Source organism: Neodiprion virginianus, chromosome 2 (assembly GCF_021901495.1).
Source record: "Neodiprion virginianus isolate iyNeoVirg1 chromosome 2, iyNeoVirg1.1, whole genome shotgun sequence".
Classification (NCBI taxonomy): Eukaryota; Metazoa; Arthropoda; class Insecta; order Hymenoptera; family Diprionidae; genus Neodiprion; species Neodiprion virginianus.
The window spans coordinates 32,880,941-32,901,515 of NC_060878.1; the positions used below are offsets into that span (position 1 = coordinate 32,880,941).

General features: G+C 41.2%; 2 protein-coding genes across 5 annotated transcripts in view; one reads left to right on the plus strand and one right to left on the minus strand.

Annotated features, from left to right (window-relative positions):
* Nucleotides 1-943: 943 nt before the first annotated feature.
* Nucleotides 944-15,043, plus strand: LOC124298232 (G-protein coupled receptor Mth2-like). 2 transcript variants are annotated; one of them, XM_046749971.1, is made up of 10 exons: nucleotides 944-2,359; nucleotides 2,490-2,570; nucleotides 3,638-4,360; nucleotides 6,329-6,617; nucleotides 8,336-8,567; nucleotides 10,170-10,405; nucleotides 10,858-10,936; nucleotides 11,695-11,882; nucleotides 13,406-13,592; nucleotides 13,952-15,043. In XM_046749971.1, exons 3-10 carry the CDS (start codon nucleotides 3,680-3,682, stop codon nucleotides 14,280-14,282), a joined length of 2,223 nt encoding a protein of 740 aa, XP_046605927.1. In that variant the 5' UTR covers nucleotides 944-2,359; nucleotides 2,490-2,570; nucleotides 3,638-3,679; the 3' UTR covers nucleotides 14,283-15,043. The 2 variants fall into 2 exon arrangements, with proteins under 2 accessions (XP_046605927.1, XP_046605926.1); XM_046749970.1 differs by having other exon boundaries at nucleotides 944-2,570.
* Nucleotides 15,044-15,144: 101 nt separating this feature from the next.
* The window catches only part of LOC124298229 (neuroligin-1-like), a 72,748-nt gene continuing 67,317 nt past the window's right edge, over nucleotides 15,145-20,575 (minus strand). For all 3 annotated transcript variants that reach the window (XM_046749967.1, XM_046749968.1, XM_046749965.1), the window contains one exon: nucleotides 15,145-17,489. In XM_046749967.1, coding sequence (XP_046605923.1) covers nucleotides 16,956-17,489 — 534 coding nt within the window. In that variant the 3' untranslated portion in view covers nucleotides 15,145-16,955. The remainder of the gene's footprint in view (nucleotides 17,490-20,575) is intronic.

Genomic DNA, 20,575 nt, shown 5'->3' on the forward strand with positions numbered 1-20,575 from the left:
AATTTCCGAGGAACCCTTGAACGGCAGTGACATTGGTCACGCAGAAAGCGTCGATTCCACGAACTTACAAATAAATTTTCGGATAAAAGCCGCCACCTTTGTTTCTATGTTCAAAAGTGCCGCGAAGATTCATGGAATTACAACATACCTATTCTCTGTAACAATTATTACCTCGAAAGTCGTCCTATTCAAGGTTTCATCGAAATTTCTTCTAAATTGTAAAACTGACTTCCAGGATGTCACGAGCCGAGTTTTAGAAGCAACAAATGTCAATCCTAAAAGCGTCGCAGCTGTTTTTCCACCGGCATTTTCTTTCCTAAAATCCGAATTTTGTTGCACCGAATTCACGAGACTTTCACGCTTGTATGCGCGTTCAGAAAGTAGGGAAATCTCGGTGAATGGTGAACGAAATTTGTTGGCGGTGATCAAAAGTTGGAAGGATCAATATCTGGAATGGCCGATAAATCGAAGTGTAAAACATGCGAAAATAAAATAACGAAAGATGAATTGTTGGAAATCTTGACTTTTGAAAGTGTCACTGGTCAGTGTTCATTCTATATCGAAATTTCAAATATTGATCCTTCCAAGTTTTGATCACCAGAAAAATTTTTTACACGTCAAAATAGGCCAGCCACTCCTATTTTCGGATTCGACAGAGTTTCCATCCGGAGGATCGACTTGAATCGAGTACAGAGGAGACATTGTTTATACCTCGCGTGCATTATAGGTACACAGATACGAACACATACAGCATGCGATGTGTGATCGCCGACTTTTATCTGTAACTTTACGCTACAGGCGTAACTTAGTCATAGTTTAGAAGAGATTCTTGGTACTGTTTACACTTCGCAGCCGTGCCGACGATTAAATAAATCGCGCGTAATCGCATACCGGTTTCCCGTCTATCTCTTCGCAGCTATTCATTGATCCTCGATCCGGAACATCGTGTTTCGGTATTCGTCGATCACGCGGAAGGCTTACCGCTACTTAACACAGTAATTAATTCAGAAAAAGTATTTCCTTGTCGACCGGTAGCCGTTCGACATCACCTGCATCTGCACATCGTCATCTGGTCTGGACTTTGTTCTGAATAAAGTGACACTACACAAGTGATAAATTGCTGTATAATATTTCCATTGGCACTGAATCCAGCCATCCGTCATCCGGTACTTTTCGCATCGCGATACTTGAGTGTACTCAAATTACTTCCCAAATTGACGCTGACTTGTATTTATCGCAACCTCTTATTCTTTTTCTTACTACTTACAGCAGCATGTTACGTGCACAATATTATACTCAATAGACGTTTATACGGATTTGAGCTTCTGGGACTTTTCGAGCACGTTACTAGTGTGGGCGAGACCTATGTACGTATGCGCCCATCAGTGCCACCTCATGTGGATACATGCCTGACAAAACTTGGATGTGAATCCGTCTATGCACACAGACTATACAGACAAGTTTCTTTGCTTGTGAAAGTACGCCAGGGGCCCATTGAAAAAAAACGCGTTCAAATCAACGTATCTAACTCTTCCAACAGTTAACGCAGTTCGCGCGCATACGTTCGTAAGATAAATTCTCTTTTCGTAGCCTCCAGCGTATCAATTTTCGCGTACCATCAGCCGTTCGTCAAATCATGGACCCAAGTGTCTGTTCAACGGGGAACAGAGTGCGAAGGTGTGATTCTTCGAGTCGTTCGAGGCGTAACTTGAACGGTGCAAAAAATTTCTGAGCAAACAATACAACCGTAAAGGAAGAAAAGGTTCCCAACTATTAGAACGGTCACCAAAGTCAATAACTATAGCCAAGTTCTACAAGGAACTGCGATTCGAGGTAGAGTGTCGATGTGCGCCGCAATGTGGATGTCCGTCGGTGTGTTCCACAGGTTCGGTAAAGCGTGGGTGTGCCATGTGTCGGAGAGCCCGACAGACGGAGGCTAGAGGCTACGGGAGTATCGTAAGCCGGGCAGTCGGTTAGTTCTGTCATGTCTGATCAGTGGTGAAGACCTGCCAGAGAAGGAGGAAGAGACGCGGTGGTTCAGAGGCTCAACCGAAAATGGCCGGCAACCCTTGAAGATGTCGGGGGTGAAAAAGTGCGCGTATCGATACTCGTTCGGACTTTTTCGCAGTTCTACATACGCGTTATATTACCGTTCAACAAATTGAACAGTGACTGTTGAATTCTGACGCGTTTCAGCGTTAACTTGACGCGCTGTTCTCGTCGAATATCGGGGGGATTTTTCGAGCCTCTGATTTGCCGAGTACCCTGTTCGTCAGTGATATCGACGCTGTGTTGTGAAACAAATAATTCACGGACTGTGACGCTTCGCAAAAGATAAAATATTATAGTTGCGACACATGTACGTGTAGTTGGATAAGATTTATCACATTTTAGTACAAATCCGAGGCTGATCACCAGACTCTTTTTCATCCGGCCGTCATTTCGTTCACTCTTTTACTCCGATCCAGACGCCTGTCTTTTTTTTCCAGTACTTCACTCCGGAGCAGACGATTTACGTTCCAGTTTTTCAGCTGTACGCTTAGCGGGATTTTCCTGCCTGTACTCTGACGGTTCGTTGTACAATTTCGTTTTGTTATTATTATTATCATCGTTTTATTTACTTTTACTTTCTTTCGTTTGTAAAGTAAAATACACCGTTCTTTGGGTATGTAAAAACGTCGGACGATCTGCCGTGATTTAATTCGATCTCTTTTTCTCATTCCGTTGAGTTGCAGGAAATTGAAAAGTAATCGAAAATGTAATGAAAAGAAAAGGGTCAATCAATGGCTTTCGTAAAAAACAAAAAAAAAAATACCAAAAATCCTGCATTTCTAAGGTGATACGCGCACGAGCGACTTTCGTTCAAGAATGCATTCCGGCATTTCATGTGTGTAAAGTTTATTGGAATGCGTGCAGGGAAATTTTATCGTATAACACAGGAGCGTTGCACCTGCATCATGATATCATCGAGGTATAACGAAGCATCGGTTAAAACTTTCTTCGACACGTTGATCGATCGTTCTTTCGAAAGTTTCCAACTGCTATAACTGTTCAATGATAAGCATTTTTTTTTTTTTATTCTTTATTGAAAAAGAAAGAAAAAACACTCGGCAATTATCCTTGACAATTTATCTTACGGTCAGTTCGCGTCGGCGTGTTGAAAAATAAATTTTCTCATTCTCCTGGAGATTGCTTGCAAGCTTTTTCTTCCGCTGCTGTTGCTGTGTGTACGGAGAATGTGTTTTATCGGTTTTCTATTCCCTCGTGTCTGATGATAACATACTCCAGGTGACGTGATAAACGAGTGTACTACATGTGTATAACCATCGTACGGTCCGCGTGTAATAAAATGTACTGTCAAATTGTCGTCTTACGGAAGGGTGTGAAAATTCGCTGGTGTCATAGCTCGCGTTCAATTGTAAGATAGAAAAAAATAAAACATATCCAAGGAAAATACCCACTTGTCATTATACATGTACACACATATAAATAAATAAACGCGCAGAGATTCTTCGGTTAGAAAAAGTGGCACAGCGATGAAAAGGCCAAGACGTAAGCCTGCACGAACGGGGCTGATACGCTGTATAATATATCGAGCGTATCGTGCAGCGTGTTTTCTATTTTTCTCTTTCACCAGCCCGCGGTTCGAGAAGCGGAGGACGGCTCTGTTCGTGTCCCGATGGCGCCGTATCGGACGAACTTGATCGAGGTGTCGAACGTGTTGGTGTTCCTGACACTTTTAGCGGTGGAAACATCGCCGGTAAAAGTGGACGAGTCGAGGCCTCCGAGGAGATGCTGCGACCCCGGAAGCTTGGTGACCTTTGACGGAGAATCGTACGCGTGCAAAACGCCACCTCCCGATGCTCCAGAGTTCTTTGAACCGCTCAACTTCGGGCAAAAAAATCTGGGCATTCCCGCCTGCGAGAATGGCGCCAATCTCACGAGCATTCCACTTGCGGATGCAAATTCAACCCATTTGCTGAGCGACTTTTGCATCGACGTTATTCTCAACTCGGAAGACGGCATCGAAACGCGACCGAACGATTCTCCGGATCTTTTGTACTGTACCCGGAACTTGGACACGAATTTGACCGATGGATCCTTGGACGAACCTCGCCACCTTCCGACTGTCTCAAAAATCAGGAGATGCTGCGTCCGTGGCGAGATTTTTAGAATCGATCGGCGCGCCTGCGTGCCGTTGGAAGATTCGGATCGGGATATTTCTACGGGATCTTTGGTCCGCAGTATCGGGTTTGCCCATTTTCTCTATGTCAAAAGAGGCCCACCGATGTGCCAGCACGCTATTGTCGATCAAGAAGTCAATCAGACCGACGTTTCGATCGTGAATGGAAGGATCCAGGTGAATGTTCACAATGTATAATGACGATCGCGTAATCGTCTTGTCTGCAGAATCACGGTTGTAGGACCTTGCGTCGTTTAAACGGGAAGCGTTATATTTTTGAATTCCGAATTCCAAATTGTCGAAATCAATAGCGTCTTTAAAAATTTGAAGAACTATGCTGCAGCGACAAGGTTAGGCGTTAAATTTTCATGAGGATGGAGTTAGTTACGTTACCGTGACAATGCTTGTTTAGGAAAAATCGTTACTTCGCACCTTTAGCAATGTCCGAAATTTATTAAACCATGATAAACCAAACATACATTTATTTTGAAAAAGAAACTACTTAAAAACTATTCTAAAATTGCGCGATTATGATTTTTTCCCTGATGTGTCGTTTCGTTAACGTTACCAACGTTAGCCTCATAAATTGTCACAGCTAATTCGACGCCTAACTTCCAGCTGTAGGGTAGGTATGATCACGTTATCTCGTTCCAGATGCCGCATGCAATATTCATGGAACACGGAGTAGAATATCAGCTGTAGAGGGTTGAGAGTTCAAATAAATTCGATAAGATCCGGTTGAATGCGTGAGGTCCGACCGAATCTTCTCCACCTCTCTTATACATCGCTTACGGAGTGCAAAATTCTTGTATGTTTTTTTTTTTTGTTTTTATTTTTTATCGTCAGTTTTTTTTTCTCACTCCCTACCACTCGGTAATTGAATTCGGTCGTCGTGCAAGTTTGTTGTAATTGTTTCAACGCGGCTTATCTGCAACGTCGTACGTTGGGTATTATAGTCTGCGATATTTTGGGAAAATACTCCATACGAAGTACCAGAACTGTCATCAATTGATCACAGCCGCATCACGTCGGCGTAAGTTCAAAACATTCGAAATAAAAGTAAACATCGAACCGTTTCGTGCACCGATTCAGTGCGAAACAGGGAAATAAGTTTTCACACAACATCATTTGGTCACTTCCTTGAAGCACATCCAAGTATCAATTGCTGCGTATAATAAGCAAGGAAGTTCCGGAAGCTGAGGTCAAAATGTATCCTATAAAGTGCTCCGCTTTATCATCGAGGTTATAGCTGTCGTGCGAATGTGCACGATCCGCGCACGAACGCCGACGTTTGCTTTATTTTTTCTTCTCAAATTAATTGTATACACAAGACCGCGTCAGATATAGTCTGCGTCAAGTTCGGGCTACTTTAGCCGCTTTTTATTCAACGCCTACAATTTTTATGTCTATCTAGTACTCTCAAGTTTATATTATATATACAGTATACACCTACCTACCGCAAAGTTTTTCAATGTCGGTTGACTGAGTGTCCGGAACAGGTATAATATATACTGTGTTATACTCGTGTACGCATATATGGTAATACACGTTGAATCCATCATGGGAGAAACACAGATTTTTTGGTTTCAAAGAATAATTGACACGCGATTAAATCAGTCTGGCAATTTGTGATCTAAACGCGTGGATGCAGATCCGTATAAATATTTGTCAGGCGTACTCTAATTTTATTCTGATAATACGTACAGAGATGATAACGCTCAGCGATTGCAGAAGTAATTTATGTACTATATGTATACATAGAGCAATTAGCGAAAATTTGGACGATGCGTTTGTTCGAAAATTGTGCAACAATTTACGATTCAAGCCGTGCTTCGTTATCATTGAGCCGTAAAATTTTGATTGGAAACGATTTTTGGCTCGATTCGCGAGCTTTATATACCTATAAAATTCGTCCGCGACTGTGCAGTTTTAGCATCTAAATCACATTTCATCGGATCCGCGTGTCGTGGATGGTGGAAGTGGATTTGGCAGACGTACAGAGGGAAAACATAGTAATAATGATAAGATAAAAAATAAATAAATTACGAAACGAATCCCAGAGGGACAGACAAAGAGAGGATAGAACGAAACATCCGCGTTCCGGGGTCGCTTGACGTAAATTTGTCTTATATTCAAACTTCTCAGGTGACGGCGACGAATTCCAACGGCGTTGTCGATCTGCTTGCAACCGATGAAAGCGCCTGTCTCGAATCGGGCAGTTCGCCCGGTCTTCTGGTAGTCAGAGTCTGTCGAGGCGTCGAATACTGTCGCGGTAATACCTGCTTGAGAAAATGTTGCCGGGAAGACGAGGCGCTGGTCGAAACCTCTTGTAAAAAATTACCGGCCGAATTGACGACGCCGAAGCTGCACGAGGAGGTCCGGAATTTGCCGAACCCGGCGGAGAACTCGACGGAACAGGTTTTTAACTCTACCGGTAAGGATGCGAGCACTTTTCCCGCGTAGATCGCTCCCACGATCCTCCCTCACGAAACGACAAATAGCCACGATTTTTTCCGTTTTGTCACGCGCTTTTATTCCGTACGTGTACACCCACACGTAACGACGTGAATTTGTCGATGCGGAAATTTGATACGAAAGAGATCAGATTACTCGGACTCTCGGTAATAAATCATGCGAATTTATTCCGTCTGTCACGCCGATGCCACTATTCCTTTCAAATCAATCATCCCCCTTTTTTACGCCCCACTTCCGCGCGGGTCAAGCTTGTGACAAATCCTTTTTGCACAGCGCGCAACATCCCTCCAGAGCTGTAAGGTTATACGATTCCGATGTGATTATTCTGGAATTTTTCACCGGCAACCTCTTCATAAGCTTGGCCTTTGCTTCTCCTATTTGCGTCAGTCGGCGTTGACAGAGCGATACTCGAATCCACTCTACTGTACGATGCTTGCCAATTAATGTTAATTATCGCCAGCCGAGGGGTGGCGCTCTTTTAACATCTCTGTGAATTTCTAATCAAAGGCACAAAGTAAGTGCTGCACGGAATACCTTGATTCATTGTTTAAACAGAGCACAGCTTGTCGTATCTTCCTATCCACTCCGCTTCTTCGGGCGCGCCCGAGAAACAAAAAATATGGTGACTCGTATTTGTACGACGACTCGACGACGACACCTCTGTGAAATTGGCCCCTTATTATTCGAAAATAGATATTTTCGTTCGGAGTTCCAGCTTCCATTCGAATAGTTCTGGAATTCTTTGTATGCTTTAAAAATAGTGCCGTCGATTTTTGTAGCGAAAATAGAATGTAACACTCGGGGGACCAACTTCACGAAACAGAACCCTAAAGACCGACGCGACTCTATTCAATTCGATAATACCGGAAAATTTCGTTGGAATATTCGTTAGAACCCTTGCTCGTCTACTCAGAGCTCTCGTCAGAACTTCGGGGATGCTGAAAATTAATTTTCGTTGTAAGCAAGGCGCGTGGATATCTTGTTCAATATTTCGGTAATGAAACGAAATAAAAAAAATTCAGTTAGATGGAACTCTAGAACCCTTTGAAATCTTTTTAGAAATCGAAAAAAATTTCGGTATTCAAATAACGGGGCGCCGGCGTTTTTTTATTTTTCATTTTCTTAGTATATGTATAGTAAACAACCTTCGATGCGACGAATAAACGAGTCAACATCGATTTTGACTACCAAAATCGACAGAACTTTTTTTAAAACTCACAAAGAACTCCAGAACTATTCAAATGGAATGTATGACTCGAAAAAATCAATCCGATTTTCGGAAAATTAGGGGCCAAGTTCACAGATGCGACGTCGACGACGTCCGAGAGACGGCGGAGAGCGAAACTGTCGGAGACGATGAAATTGTCTCCTTGTAATTAACCTCGTACTCACGCGAAAAGCGAGACGCAGAGTCGGAACTGGGTTACGAGTTACCTCTGTGGCAGTAGTTCCCTGCTTTTCTAGGCTGCACCTACCCTGCACTCTGGCGTATAATTATTGTCTGCAACCCTTCGCCGACTTTCATCCTCGTTCACCTACTTGCACCCGAGTGTTCGACTCCATTCTTTTCCTCGTTTTTGAAAGGGCGAAACCCGGGTTAACGCGTCGAATAAATCCGCGCGCGCTGTTTTCCCCCTTTCGCTCGAACATTCTTCACGTTATGAAAACCGCTTCCAGAGTACGGACTTCTCGTCGGTAAGCCGTGCTCGTACGGAATGTACGCGGTACTCAAAGACGAGAAATGGCATCTCGTACCGGAAGGAAAACTACACGTTCCCGGTTACCAAACTTACGGGCATCACCAACACTGCATGGACATGTTCTACAACAGCAGCCTCGGACCGGACGGCCTTTATCCATTTGTGTGCTTCGAGGATCCCCCCCTGGAAGAAAATTACTCCGAGGAGAGGTGAAATTTTACTCACTTTAACCCTTTAATGGGCCGTTGAAAAAAGTCATTATTCTCGAAGAAAATTGCTGAAACATCGCACTTTTTCGAAATAGGATATTTCAATTTTCACGCCTAAATGAAAAGTTTTTCAATTGAAATTATTCAGTGAAAACTTTCTCTAGGGGGCGTTACTATTCGTCAAATTGTTTCAGAACTTTCAGATTGAAATTGAAGAAGATATTTTTAAAAATAGTTATTTCCCTCGTGTAGATAAAATGCTACAATGGCAGCTAAAGGGTTAAATCCACGGTGGCTTGGAAAACTTTGTAAGGAAAATCTTGCCGCGAATATAGATGTATATAATATATAGTTTGTCACGGTTCCGCCAACCTTTTCAACTTCTTTCGGAGAGCTGATTAAAAACCCTTTAGAAGACACCCGTATTATATACGTATAAGGAGACTTCTGCAATCGAAACTCTTTCCGAAAGTTGGCTACGGCTTCGATGTTATACCTTCTTTTTTCTTTCCTTCAGTTTATCACAGATTTGTAAACGAATCAAAGTGAAACTCATTTATTTATTTATTTATTCATCTCGCGATCTTTCCGGAAAGCTAACGAAAAATCTTTACGGATAATGCCGTGGAACGTGTTTTTGTAATCACGCAAATTTGTACGTGTACAAAGATTTCGGTTTTCTTTTTCTCTTGGAAACTACGGTAATACTCGGTATCGAAAATTCCTAAAATAATATTGAAATCAAAGTTTGAAGTGTTCAGACTGCTTAGAATAATTGGTAATCGGGGAATTTTTAATATCTGATCTAATTACAAGGAATTTTTTTTCTTCGTTAAAAGACGGTTTACGTCACGTGGGATATGATATTACATCGCGTTAATGAGAAGATAGATCACACGTTATACGTGCAGGGAGGAAATTAGTTTTCTAACGTTGAGCTGGACACGTATGAAGAGAGAAAAAAAAACGGAGTAGACAAAGATCATGTGGGTGTGGCTGATTCGCTCGTTAATAAAGTTTGTCGTTTATAATGTAATTGGTGGACTTACTTGCGGTTAATCACGCGAGCATTCGCCAGGCGGTTCTCGGTTCATATCACAAATTGACGATAATTATTTTCATCCTATGTATACGACGATGAGAATAGATATAATGAAATTAATACCTGTACTCTAGAGGATTTCCTCCCCGCGTTGCGTCATCGTCACTAATCGCCTTTTTATTCATTTATCATGTAGTTTCAACGACTTTCCGTCGTGCCGTTTTAATCAAACCGTCAAACTGCGGCTTCGTTAGTTTTGTTTCATTCGTAAAAACTCTCTCAATTGAACGTGATTTAATTGAAAAACCTCATTGGCATGACGCGCGTTTTGATTTTGCCATCTTTCTCATCTGTTTTAGAATCTCTTGTTCGTCACTTGTCTCGTTTACATATTCTTCTTTCAACAACACCGAGTCTTAATTCGACTATGCCAATTTTCTCATATCTTTTGCCACCTTGTCACGTTGCATTTTTATCAGTCTCCCTCCTTCGAGTAGCAAATAACAAAAACACAAAAAAGGAAAATGAAAAAGGACCATACGACAGTCTCTTACAACCAGGTTTCACGTGAACGCAGTGCTGCAGATGATCGGCTGTACTTTTCTTCTGGTCACATTGCTGGTTTACGTATGTCTACCGACTCTGCAAAACCTCCATGGAAAAACCCTCATGTGTCACGTGGGGAGCCTTTTCGTGGCAATGGCTTGTCTCGCCATCGTTGGCGTCGTAATACCGAACGAGTCTCAAACGCAACGGGAGGATGAAATCGACTTGGAAAACGTCTGCACATTTCTGGGTATGAAATAAGATGATGTTGAGCTGACTTTTTTACCTCTAAAATCCCAGCCTCTTTAACGATTGAATGAAGTCATTATTTTACAGTATTTATTTATTATTACAGTCTCGTAAGTTGCGCTATTCAGCCGCGTAGCAATTTTCGAACAATGAAATTCTTTCTATTCGCCTTACGCCTCTTCGACATCGTTCATCGTGAGTCAGCCGGAAATTAGCGATGATTTAGGTGCTATTACGTCGCCAAATTTGCAGCCACAACGAGTCTATTATGCAAAAGGCTGTTTTGTTTAACGAATGGTTTCGAGAAAACAGCTCACGCCATATTCCGACAGTAATTAACAATCGTTGTCGACCGAGGCTTTTTAACCATTCAATCAGTCCGGTTCAGAAAACGAACGAACCGTTTTTATATTACCGACAATTCTGATCAGGTGTATCTTTCTTCTATTTCAGGGTACACAATGCTATTCTCATTCCTATCCGCCTTCTTCTGGCTGAACGTCATGTGCTTTGACATATGGTGGACTTTCGGGTGAGATATGTGAATGATAATAACGATGATAAATTAAAACCGCGTAAGCTTATTGCCAGAAACGTCCTCGCAAATAATAATGTATCGACACGGTGTCCAGTGGTCTTGGAAGTCTTTGAGGTCCTGGAAACATCCTTGAATTTTTCTTGTGTCCTGTAAGCTTCTACATTTAACACGGCACCGTGATTGCTAACGAAAAGCGAGACGATTCTCTTTCTCAGTTTGCGTACTCGATATTACCGCCCATCGACATTTAACGTCCGTTTGTTTTCCACTTGCGTTGACAAACGAGCTGACCTCATTCTCGCGCTGCAGCTCCGTAATTCCGTCCCATCGTATCCATCAGAACTATACGTCTCTGGCCGGGAAAACAATTACGTTTTATAAAGTTTGTTTATGTGTTCAGCTGCGTCGGCGGAAGCAGAGCCGAGAATGAGATACAAGCCAGCGAGATTTTGAACGCAAAATCCTCATGCGAGTCAAAAGTTTGTGTAGTTAGATGCAAAAATAGATCGGTGATTTATGGAGCTAGGCTCACTCATCTCCTGACAAAAAGTTTCTTCTCTTAATGTCGCCTCGTCACTTTACGTTACAAATTCGTAAGGCAAATAAGCCCAAGAAAGGTTAAAACCTCTTCGTAACACTTACATTAGATCCGTACGTAAACAAAAATCGAAACGCGCCTGAATCACGCCTATATACGTATACGTGTACATTAAACATTCAACATACAACGTAGTTCGTCATCCCTTTATTAGATCTCTGAGGCATTCGGGAAGGACGAACACCAAGAGGCAGGAGGACCATAAACGGTTCATGTTCTATTGCCTCTATGCGTGGGGCTTTGCGGTAATATTTGTCATCGTCGCTATCGCCGCTGATTACACAGAATTTTTACCTGCTCAACTGCGCCCCGGAATGGGGGTTCAGCGATGCTGGTTCTCAAGTGAGTGCATTTGATATCAGTATAAACGCACAACTGATCGGATAAGATACGGATTGGTACTCGATTTTGTACCAGACTGTGGAATTTAAAGCGACACGATTGCTTCTCATCCGACGACACGGTTTGGAAGGCGGTTTTTTTTTTATTTTTTTATTTTTTTTATCGCGAGACGCGTAAGCCGACCGTGCAGGAAATGTCCGGATGGAAGTCAGCTGCAAAGACGGTTCCTCTCTTTTTCTCGGTCGGTTCCTTCCGGCGAATCAGGGGTAAATAATGAGCGGCACTAATTGTAACCAGAGAATCGGGGGTCATTAGTACACGAATCAGTTCCTTGGTTGTAGCGGGTTCGCCGAACGTTCAATTTTTCTTTCCGACTTCTTGCTTTGATTTTAATTGATTGGAGTGAAAGAAAAAGGTAGAGTAATTTTTTTACCCGGGATGTATTTGAGGTGACTTGATGCCGGTTTTTTCGTTTATCGTTCCTCCCTCGATTCAGTCTTCCCAGAACCCGGGTTGGCTAACCGTGTGTTTGTTATATCGTTTTAAAAACAACATCCGTTGACACCGGACACTTCAACGATTCAACAAACAGATTTCTCCCTAAACATAGATTCGCTAATAGTTCCACGAATGTTTGTTAAGTTATCCTCTCAAGTATTCGGAGAATTTCTAAGTGATTTGAACAATATTAGCAGAGTCATGTCGCACGACCCAACCATTAGTTGAAACATAATTAAGCGCTCTTTTGCCGATGTTTCAATTTCTCTGAATCTGAACAATTTTTTCATATATTACGCTCTGTCCAAGCGATGTCAAGAAGATATAGACAAAAAACCTGAAAATACCTGGTTCTTTTGCGACTGATTACATGTTGTTCGTGTAAAGTTCATTGGAAACGCTGAAGAAATGAGAGACAAAGAATTGGGGTACTAACGGGTGTCGTGAAAAGAAAAAGAAAAAAACTGTTCGGTAACCCTTTATTAGAACCTGAAAGGCACTCAACTTCTGCAAAAAATAAAGAGCACCTAATTATGCTGTGCGTCACGTCCACTTTTTCTAAAATAGTTGTGCTGATACTACGCACGATCCGAAGTTTTTCCTAGAGTGCATCAGCCGGCTGATTGCGTATTATACTTTCGACGAGTAATCGGAGCAAGCGATTGCTTCTTCATTTACCAATTCCGTTCGATTAATTAACAGACATTTTTCGCCACGGGGATCTTTCTCGGAGGCAGTTAATTGTCTTCCTTTCAAATATTGTACGAGCCTTTCGTTCGCCGCTCGTTTCGCGAATCGATATTCCATGAAAAATCGATGATCTTCAATTTACGTTATTTCCGTGCGAATGACGCCGGTTCGTTCTATGCTATTCGATGTAGCGATAAAACACGACGTTCCTTCCCGCAGTGCAAATAATACGCTGTTATATCGGCGAGCGAAGCACAGGCGGCAATCAACTTCAATAAGCAGTTCATTAATTTTTAGCACCGCAAACTCATTACTTTCCTTTACGTGTCATTTAGGCGGCTACAGCTTCCATGGTGAGATATTATTTTTCACCGGTCCGGTCTCGATCCAGCTTATCGTTAACGTCGTCCTGTTCATTCTTACGGCCAGGAGGTGTAGCATGGTCAAAGCCGACATCCAGCGACGAGTTAAAATGAACACGTCAGATTCCAGGAGCCGCAGGTTTCACGCTGACAAAAATAAGTAAGATTCACGGACGTCGATACCCTTCACGTCAGTTCTTATCGTTCACTGTTCGTCTTATTGTTGTTCGTCCGTCTCGTTTCTCGTCGTTCTCTTCTCCGCGCGGAAGATCTCAAAGTTCGAAAAGTCTGAAAAACCCCGAAAGACATTATTCGGAGTGGATCTATCAACCGGAGGAAATGCCTTGTTATTTATGAACTCGAGTCAGTCGATAAGATGCAACATCGAGGGGAACAGGTCCGCTAAACTGACGTGAAAAGCCAGCACGATGTGTGCATGGAAGCGTGTTTGTCGGCTCGAAGCGCGACGCGAGACGGAGAAGAATGTCCCGAATAAGCGAATACCTAAACGAATTGCAGATTGATCCTGAATGTTAAGCTCTTCGTCGTAATGGGGATATCCTGGATTCTCGAGGTGATATCCTACTTCCTCAACCACTATCTGACGAACGTCAGTTGGAAAACGGAGTTCTTCTGTGTATCGGACGTCTTCAATTGCCTCCAGGGTCTTATGATATTCGTGCTCTTCGTACTGAAGAAGAAGGTCCTTCACGCGTTGCGACGGAAGTTCGCAAAGGGTGTCGAAAGCCGTCAATGCAGCACCGCCGGTGTTCACGATCCGTACAGAGTCAGGAAGAGCCCCAGCACCAGCACGATACTCTCCACGTTTGCTGTCAGCTCTTCGCCTTGATTGCAGGGAGAAAATGAAATGAAACAAGAGCGTTTCCTTTTACGCGGATCGCGGTAGTCAATTTGCCAGATTGCGGGCAAAGGTTCAGGGAACAGGAAATTTATTATTTCAAGGGATCTCACCCGCTGTGGCAAGAAAGCCAAAGAAAAGGTCAAACCTGATTTGAACAGTCGATTTATCGATTCCGGGGAATTCTGAATGTCAGAGTATTCCAGGAGCCAGATATTTTTGCGTTTCTACTCAACGAAACGATAATGATTATTCAATTTTCTCTCAGTCTTTACACTCGGCAAATATTAGAACTTTGGTTGACTCGAAGAATTGCAGAATATTTGATATTCGGTGGTTTGATTTAAATTTGAGCCAAAGAAACTTACTCGGTTCAACTACTTAGTATACATATACGTTTAATATAGTTGAATTTACATCCAGCTCGTTTCTAAACATTTGTAAATAATTTAAAATAGATGTAATGTTAATTTTTTTATAATACTTATACCATACGTATAACGTCGTGCGTGAAATTGCAGTGATTTGTGGACGTCGGGAAGCTTCGGGAAATATATCTGCTTGAAAGAAAAGAAAAGAGAGGGGAAAGAAAATTGAAAATTATGTCAACAGTCACACGATGCTAACAGTAATTTAAAGATTATGAATCATAATTTTATTACACATACGTATATATAATTACATATACACAATACATATACGCTTACATTCTCAATAAATGTTACCATTCGTATTTTTTTTTTATTCGTGAAGTATTGTTTCATTTTACTTTCTGCGTTTTCCTTTCCATGCACGTTTTTTCTTGCTCACTTTTCCTTCTGCATCGCTACTACTAGTCTTCTTTTTCTTTTTAGCTCATATTTGTGTGTGTGTGTGTGTGTGTGTGTGTATATCTTTACCTTTTCCCCTTTTCGAACGGTCAAGTTCAACTTCGACGTAACTTTCCAGCCCAAGTGATATTATGAATAGTAGAATACACACGCGTGTACTTTTCTACAATTTGATGAATATATCGGAACAATAATAATATAAATACATACAATCCGTACTAACGAACTAACACAAATTCTGGGTTAAAATCATGATGAAATTATATTAGAATAGGGTTCTCATATTATTTCAGTCAAAAATTTCTTACTTGCGCACAATCGTTTTCACAGGTTTGACGATTGCTCCTCGTATTATTCATTCGTTTCAACACAATTCAATTGAAAAATACGTGTAATCATAACGTACCTTTATTCGTTTAACGATAATTATACCGTATAGTTTTGTTAGACGATTATTCGTCAAGTTGATGGAGTGCGTATACCCTACTTTAATTTCTATTCTACGCGCTGTAAATCATATAGGCTACGAAGTAGGAGGGAAAAGAAAATAATCTAAAGCTACATACATCAACCTCCGTGTAAGGGAGGAGTGTACGTTACGTATATATGTACATAGGTTGTAATACAAACGCATGTCGCTTGAGAAACAAACATGCTTGGGAACGTCTGTAACGCTACTAATTAATACCTGTGCGAACAATAAGGTATAACATGAATGTTCACGTAAATACGTCAGAAGTAAGTTATACAATTATCGATCGCAAATCTGCACTCGAATATATACAACCGTTTGTTTTACGCAGTTGAGCACCTACCTGTAACGAGCTGCCAAACTGTTCAAAATTTTACGTACCTGCGTATTATTTTTTATTTTTATCAGTGTTATTATTATTATTCTTATTTTTCATATTCTTATTAGTAACTTATCCTGAAACGGTGATAATTTACGTATGTTTAAAACAAGCTGATATGATATTGAGTAATTTTAGACAGTTTCCATAATGGAAGGAAAATAATTTGAAAAATTGATTTTTCGAACTTGCAGACAATTTAACCGTTTGTCAGCAGTTTGCGTGAATACATTCCGTAAGTCGAAAATTAGCTGGGAATGTTATACGAGCCACAGGTACAAATTCCCTTTGCTCGCATACATGCGGTCAAAAATTCGCTCTAACATTACAAGTGAATATTATGATTCCAAATATTTGTTTCATTGACTCCGATGTTACGGATAAAGTTTTTTTGATCACTTTAACGAGTGAAATGTATGATATATCAAACGTACTAATCGCTGTGTACACGCTGATGTGATGTAATAATTATTCGCTATTATTACGCATGAAGTGTGCAACCGAGAAAAGCTTAATCGCACCCGGAAACATCCCGAACTTCTAAACACAGTCCCGGATCCCTCGAAGTGTTTTAAGGCAACGACGAGAAGAGTTACGGCAGCTCATCTTCGTCGTGGAAAATGTAAAAACGCCGACGAATCGAGTCGAGGAACAAAAGCCTGATGCGATCCGACGGACGCAGCTTAAAGCTACGACAATAACGATACAACGACGACGTCGCGGTGACGATAAATACTGCAGAGAATGATAATTTGACGAGTTTAACAACGGCGGCGGTTAAACGTACACGGTCACGTGGTTAGGTAATAATGCGGAGAATGACGATTTAAAAGGGGAACGATCAGCGAGAGTTTCAGCTTCCCCTTTTAACTCTCCCAATGCTTTACGGATGCGCCGACAAACTCGTTACAGGTATATTCTCGAACAAGGCCCTCCGCGAGCTTCTTCCTTCGAATCGTATTCGGTGAGAGAGTCGTCGCCCGTCAGGGTTTCGTCTCCTCGGCGGCGTCCTCCTCCTCCATGTCGATCTCCTCGTTTATTATCGATATATCTCGCATCGAGGGGCGTCGTATCCTGTTCCACTCCTCGGGCTGCTCGGCTGCTCGCGTCTTTGTAAGAAGCCTGGGACCTGTAAGGGTTATAATGATCGCGCCGATCGGCGCCGTTATCAGGATCGACAGGATGCAGAGCATCAGGACGGTCTCTCCGTATTCCGTCTGCTCGGCGTCGTCGGCGGAAACTTGCTCGAGCGGCGTCGGGCCCAGCGCCGCCTGAACCGTCGCCTTTGCCATCAGGGACAGGGACACGAACACCTTTTCCTTCATGTTCAGGTTCGAGCCGATCGAGACGACCAGCGTCACCAGGATGCGGATCACTATGCCCGCCACCAGAACACCGATTCCCAGGTAGACCGTCGTGCCGTTCAATTCGTTTATCTTTATTTGGGTGCCCGTTATACCGAAGAGGATCGGCTCGAATATCATCCAGAATATCTCGAAGGCCGTTGCAACTGGATTCTGCGAACACACGAACGCGCGTTTCGTTAAGAATTTATTGTCGCGTGGCATGGAAACGCTCAAGTCGAGTGACGGGTGTATGATATGGGGAATTCCGCGTGAAACCCTCACCATTTTTCATTTCGTTTAGAAATTTTTCTACAATTGTTACAGCTCTGAAACAGTCTTTATTTATAAACATTGAGAGCGGTTTTGAAAAGGATCTTTTTAAAACTCTCGAAAACTCTGTTTTTTCCGAAAATTTCGAGAGCGAGTCAATAACGGGCAAATTTTATTTCTATTTTTTTTTTTCAGCACCTAGTTTTTTTTTTATCAACTAAAATATCGTTTAAACGTTTATGTATAAACTTCCAAAAACTATGAAAATTTTGATTTTTCACTTGGAACATCTCGAGACCGGTTTCGTTATGGAGTCGATAAAAAAAAGTTGAATTTGACAAAGAAATAGAGAAAAATCGCTCCATAACGGAATCGATCTTGAAATGTTCCAAATGAATAATAGAAATTTTGAGAATTTTTCGAGAGATTTCGGACCGTTCAAACAACGTTTTAGTTGATCAAAAAATTAAAAGTGCTGACAAAAATGGGAAAAATCCGTCCATCGTGGCACGATCGTGAAATGTTTGGAATATAAAATCCAGTTGCTGAGAATTTTTATGAAAATTTTAAAAAAGATCCTATTCAAAATCACTTTAAATATTTATAAATAATTGAGCAGTTGAATAAGAGATATGAAAAAATTCAAGATGATGTTTTAGAGTTGAGACAATTGCCGAAGATACGTTTCTTTTTCGGTAGATTAGGAGTAGACAATGTATTTGATGTTTAGGATAGATAAGATTAGTCAGACCCGTATATCGATGACAATTAGTTGTCAGATATATTGTTGCTTGGATCAGTTCGGTTGCGCATTATTCAGATAAACGTTAATTGTAAATCACGAAAGCCCGGTTCCAAACTTTGGGAAACTCTGTTGTTACACTTGTTTATCCTTCATTAGACTAGCCGTGAAAATCGTGCTTGCGCTGTAAGGCAATGCCTGTAATAACAGACGGAAAAGTGCTAGTATTACGTTTTCCCTGTAATATAATTGTCAGTTTACAAATTGATTTTTCAACCTTGCGACGGTGTTCGTACGCTTTCAGCGATACTTTCGGGTTCGCTAACTATGTACGCAAAATTGAGGGTTTACATACCGAGAGAGAATCCCGCAGAGGAGAATATCGAGTGTAAAATTATTCCCGAGAAAATTGAATTTCAAGTTTCATTTTAAACGGATTATTCCAGCTTTCACCCTTCTAAATTCGAAAATTTGATCACAGCGGGATTCAAATTTGGCAACAAGCAGCCTATAGTTGTCATCGAAGTTCAACAGATTTTCAAACTTTCAGTCACCTACGTATTTCCGAGTTTTTTTTAATTATTTTTCTCATCTCGCGGCGTTGTTTCCGGTATCTCTGTTGGACCAAGCGCCTGAGCGTTATGAATTTCGCTACGAGATTCCTTCTGATTGTAATCGAAACTAATGCGAGCCCGCAAATTTGCGAAACGTCGAGCACACACATCGAGCCGTAGCAGCCGTGCACCGCGTTCGCCAAATTACACACTTCCGTGGACACGTGTAGGTATGTAGAACAAGGTACGAATAGGTAATGGCGCGATGAAACCTCTGCTCCGAATTGACGGTTGGGATTTCCCTTGCGTATTTACCCATCTCAATTACGATTTCGCTCTCGCCACGAACGGACCTGCGCCATACCTATAGTGCCTTATACAGCAATTGATTATACACGGTGCAATACACGCGATATTCGACAACGCAGTTCTGCAACGAACGCCTCCTTCAAATAAAAATATTACAGGTATCGAGGTTTTGACGTGCCGAATCTGTATCTGCTTTCCATTTTTTCCTGTCACGTATATATTACGTAATATACATTTTTTTTTATCGCTTGAAGTTTAGTATTTGTTGCGTTTGGTTTTTGCTTTAACACTACTTCAGTCTATTTAAATAGTATCCGTACACACAGAACCAGTTCTAACTTGTCGAAAGAGAAAGAAAGTTATCGTTTAACTGGAAAATAATTCGAATTATACCAGTATATAGATTTTCTGACGATTTCAATATTAAAATTTTTCAACTATAAGATTTTTTTTTTATGAACCTTTTTGTTATCCTTAGTGATTAATTATAATTTGTAAACAAAAATAGCGTCTTATTAAGGGGGGGGGGGGGGGGGGCAGCTTGGACGGTCTAAAATCATACCTATTTTTAGGATTTAAAAAAAAAAAATATGATAACAATTGGAGCAATTTGAGTATAAGGGATTTATTATTTATTGTTTCAGGAATGTTCAATAAATTTCCTTTCAAGAGCCTCAAATCTATTATAACTACACATAATAACAAGAAGGAGGAAAAAAAAGTTGTTTTTTTGCAGACCAGTGTAATCGTCAGACGACCACCCGTGCAATTTAACACTTTGGAACGTGAATAACACTGCATGAGGAAAAATTTCACCTCGTCTGTAATTGTTCAGGTAGATTATACGTGAGTGAGTATATCAAACCGATGCAGATGAGGAAAGTAGCGTAAAGTGCAGTTTTAATGGTACGTTGGTCTTTTTTACTTCTCCGTGTTTTTTTTTTTTTTTTTTTTTATTTATTATTTTATTTTGTTTTTAAGGGGGGGGGGTCTGCTCTCGATCCACTTCATTAACCTTATCGGCCCCAACTTGGTTGATTAAAAAGTTTTTCCGCCAGCCTCGGCACTAATATATATGTATAGTATACGTATATATACGCACCTATGTATATTGTGTTATACGTATGTATATACGTATACATATATATGTGTGTAGTAAATAACGGATGAGTTTATTAATTTAATAATTCGCCGCGCCAACGACGGCAGTTTATGTAAGTATATATATATATATATAAGGTATATTAAGTCGATTTTCTTCTCTCGCCTCTTTAAGTAGGTACTTTCTCCTATTCTCCCTCCTCCTCATTTCTCTTAATCTTATATTTCTCCACCATTGTCCTCCCCGTAGCAATTATTACTCACCTCCAAATCAGCCCCCT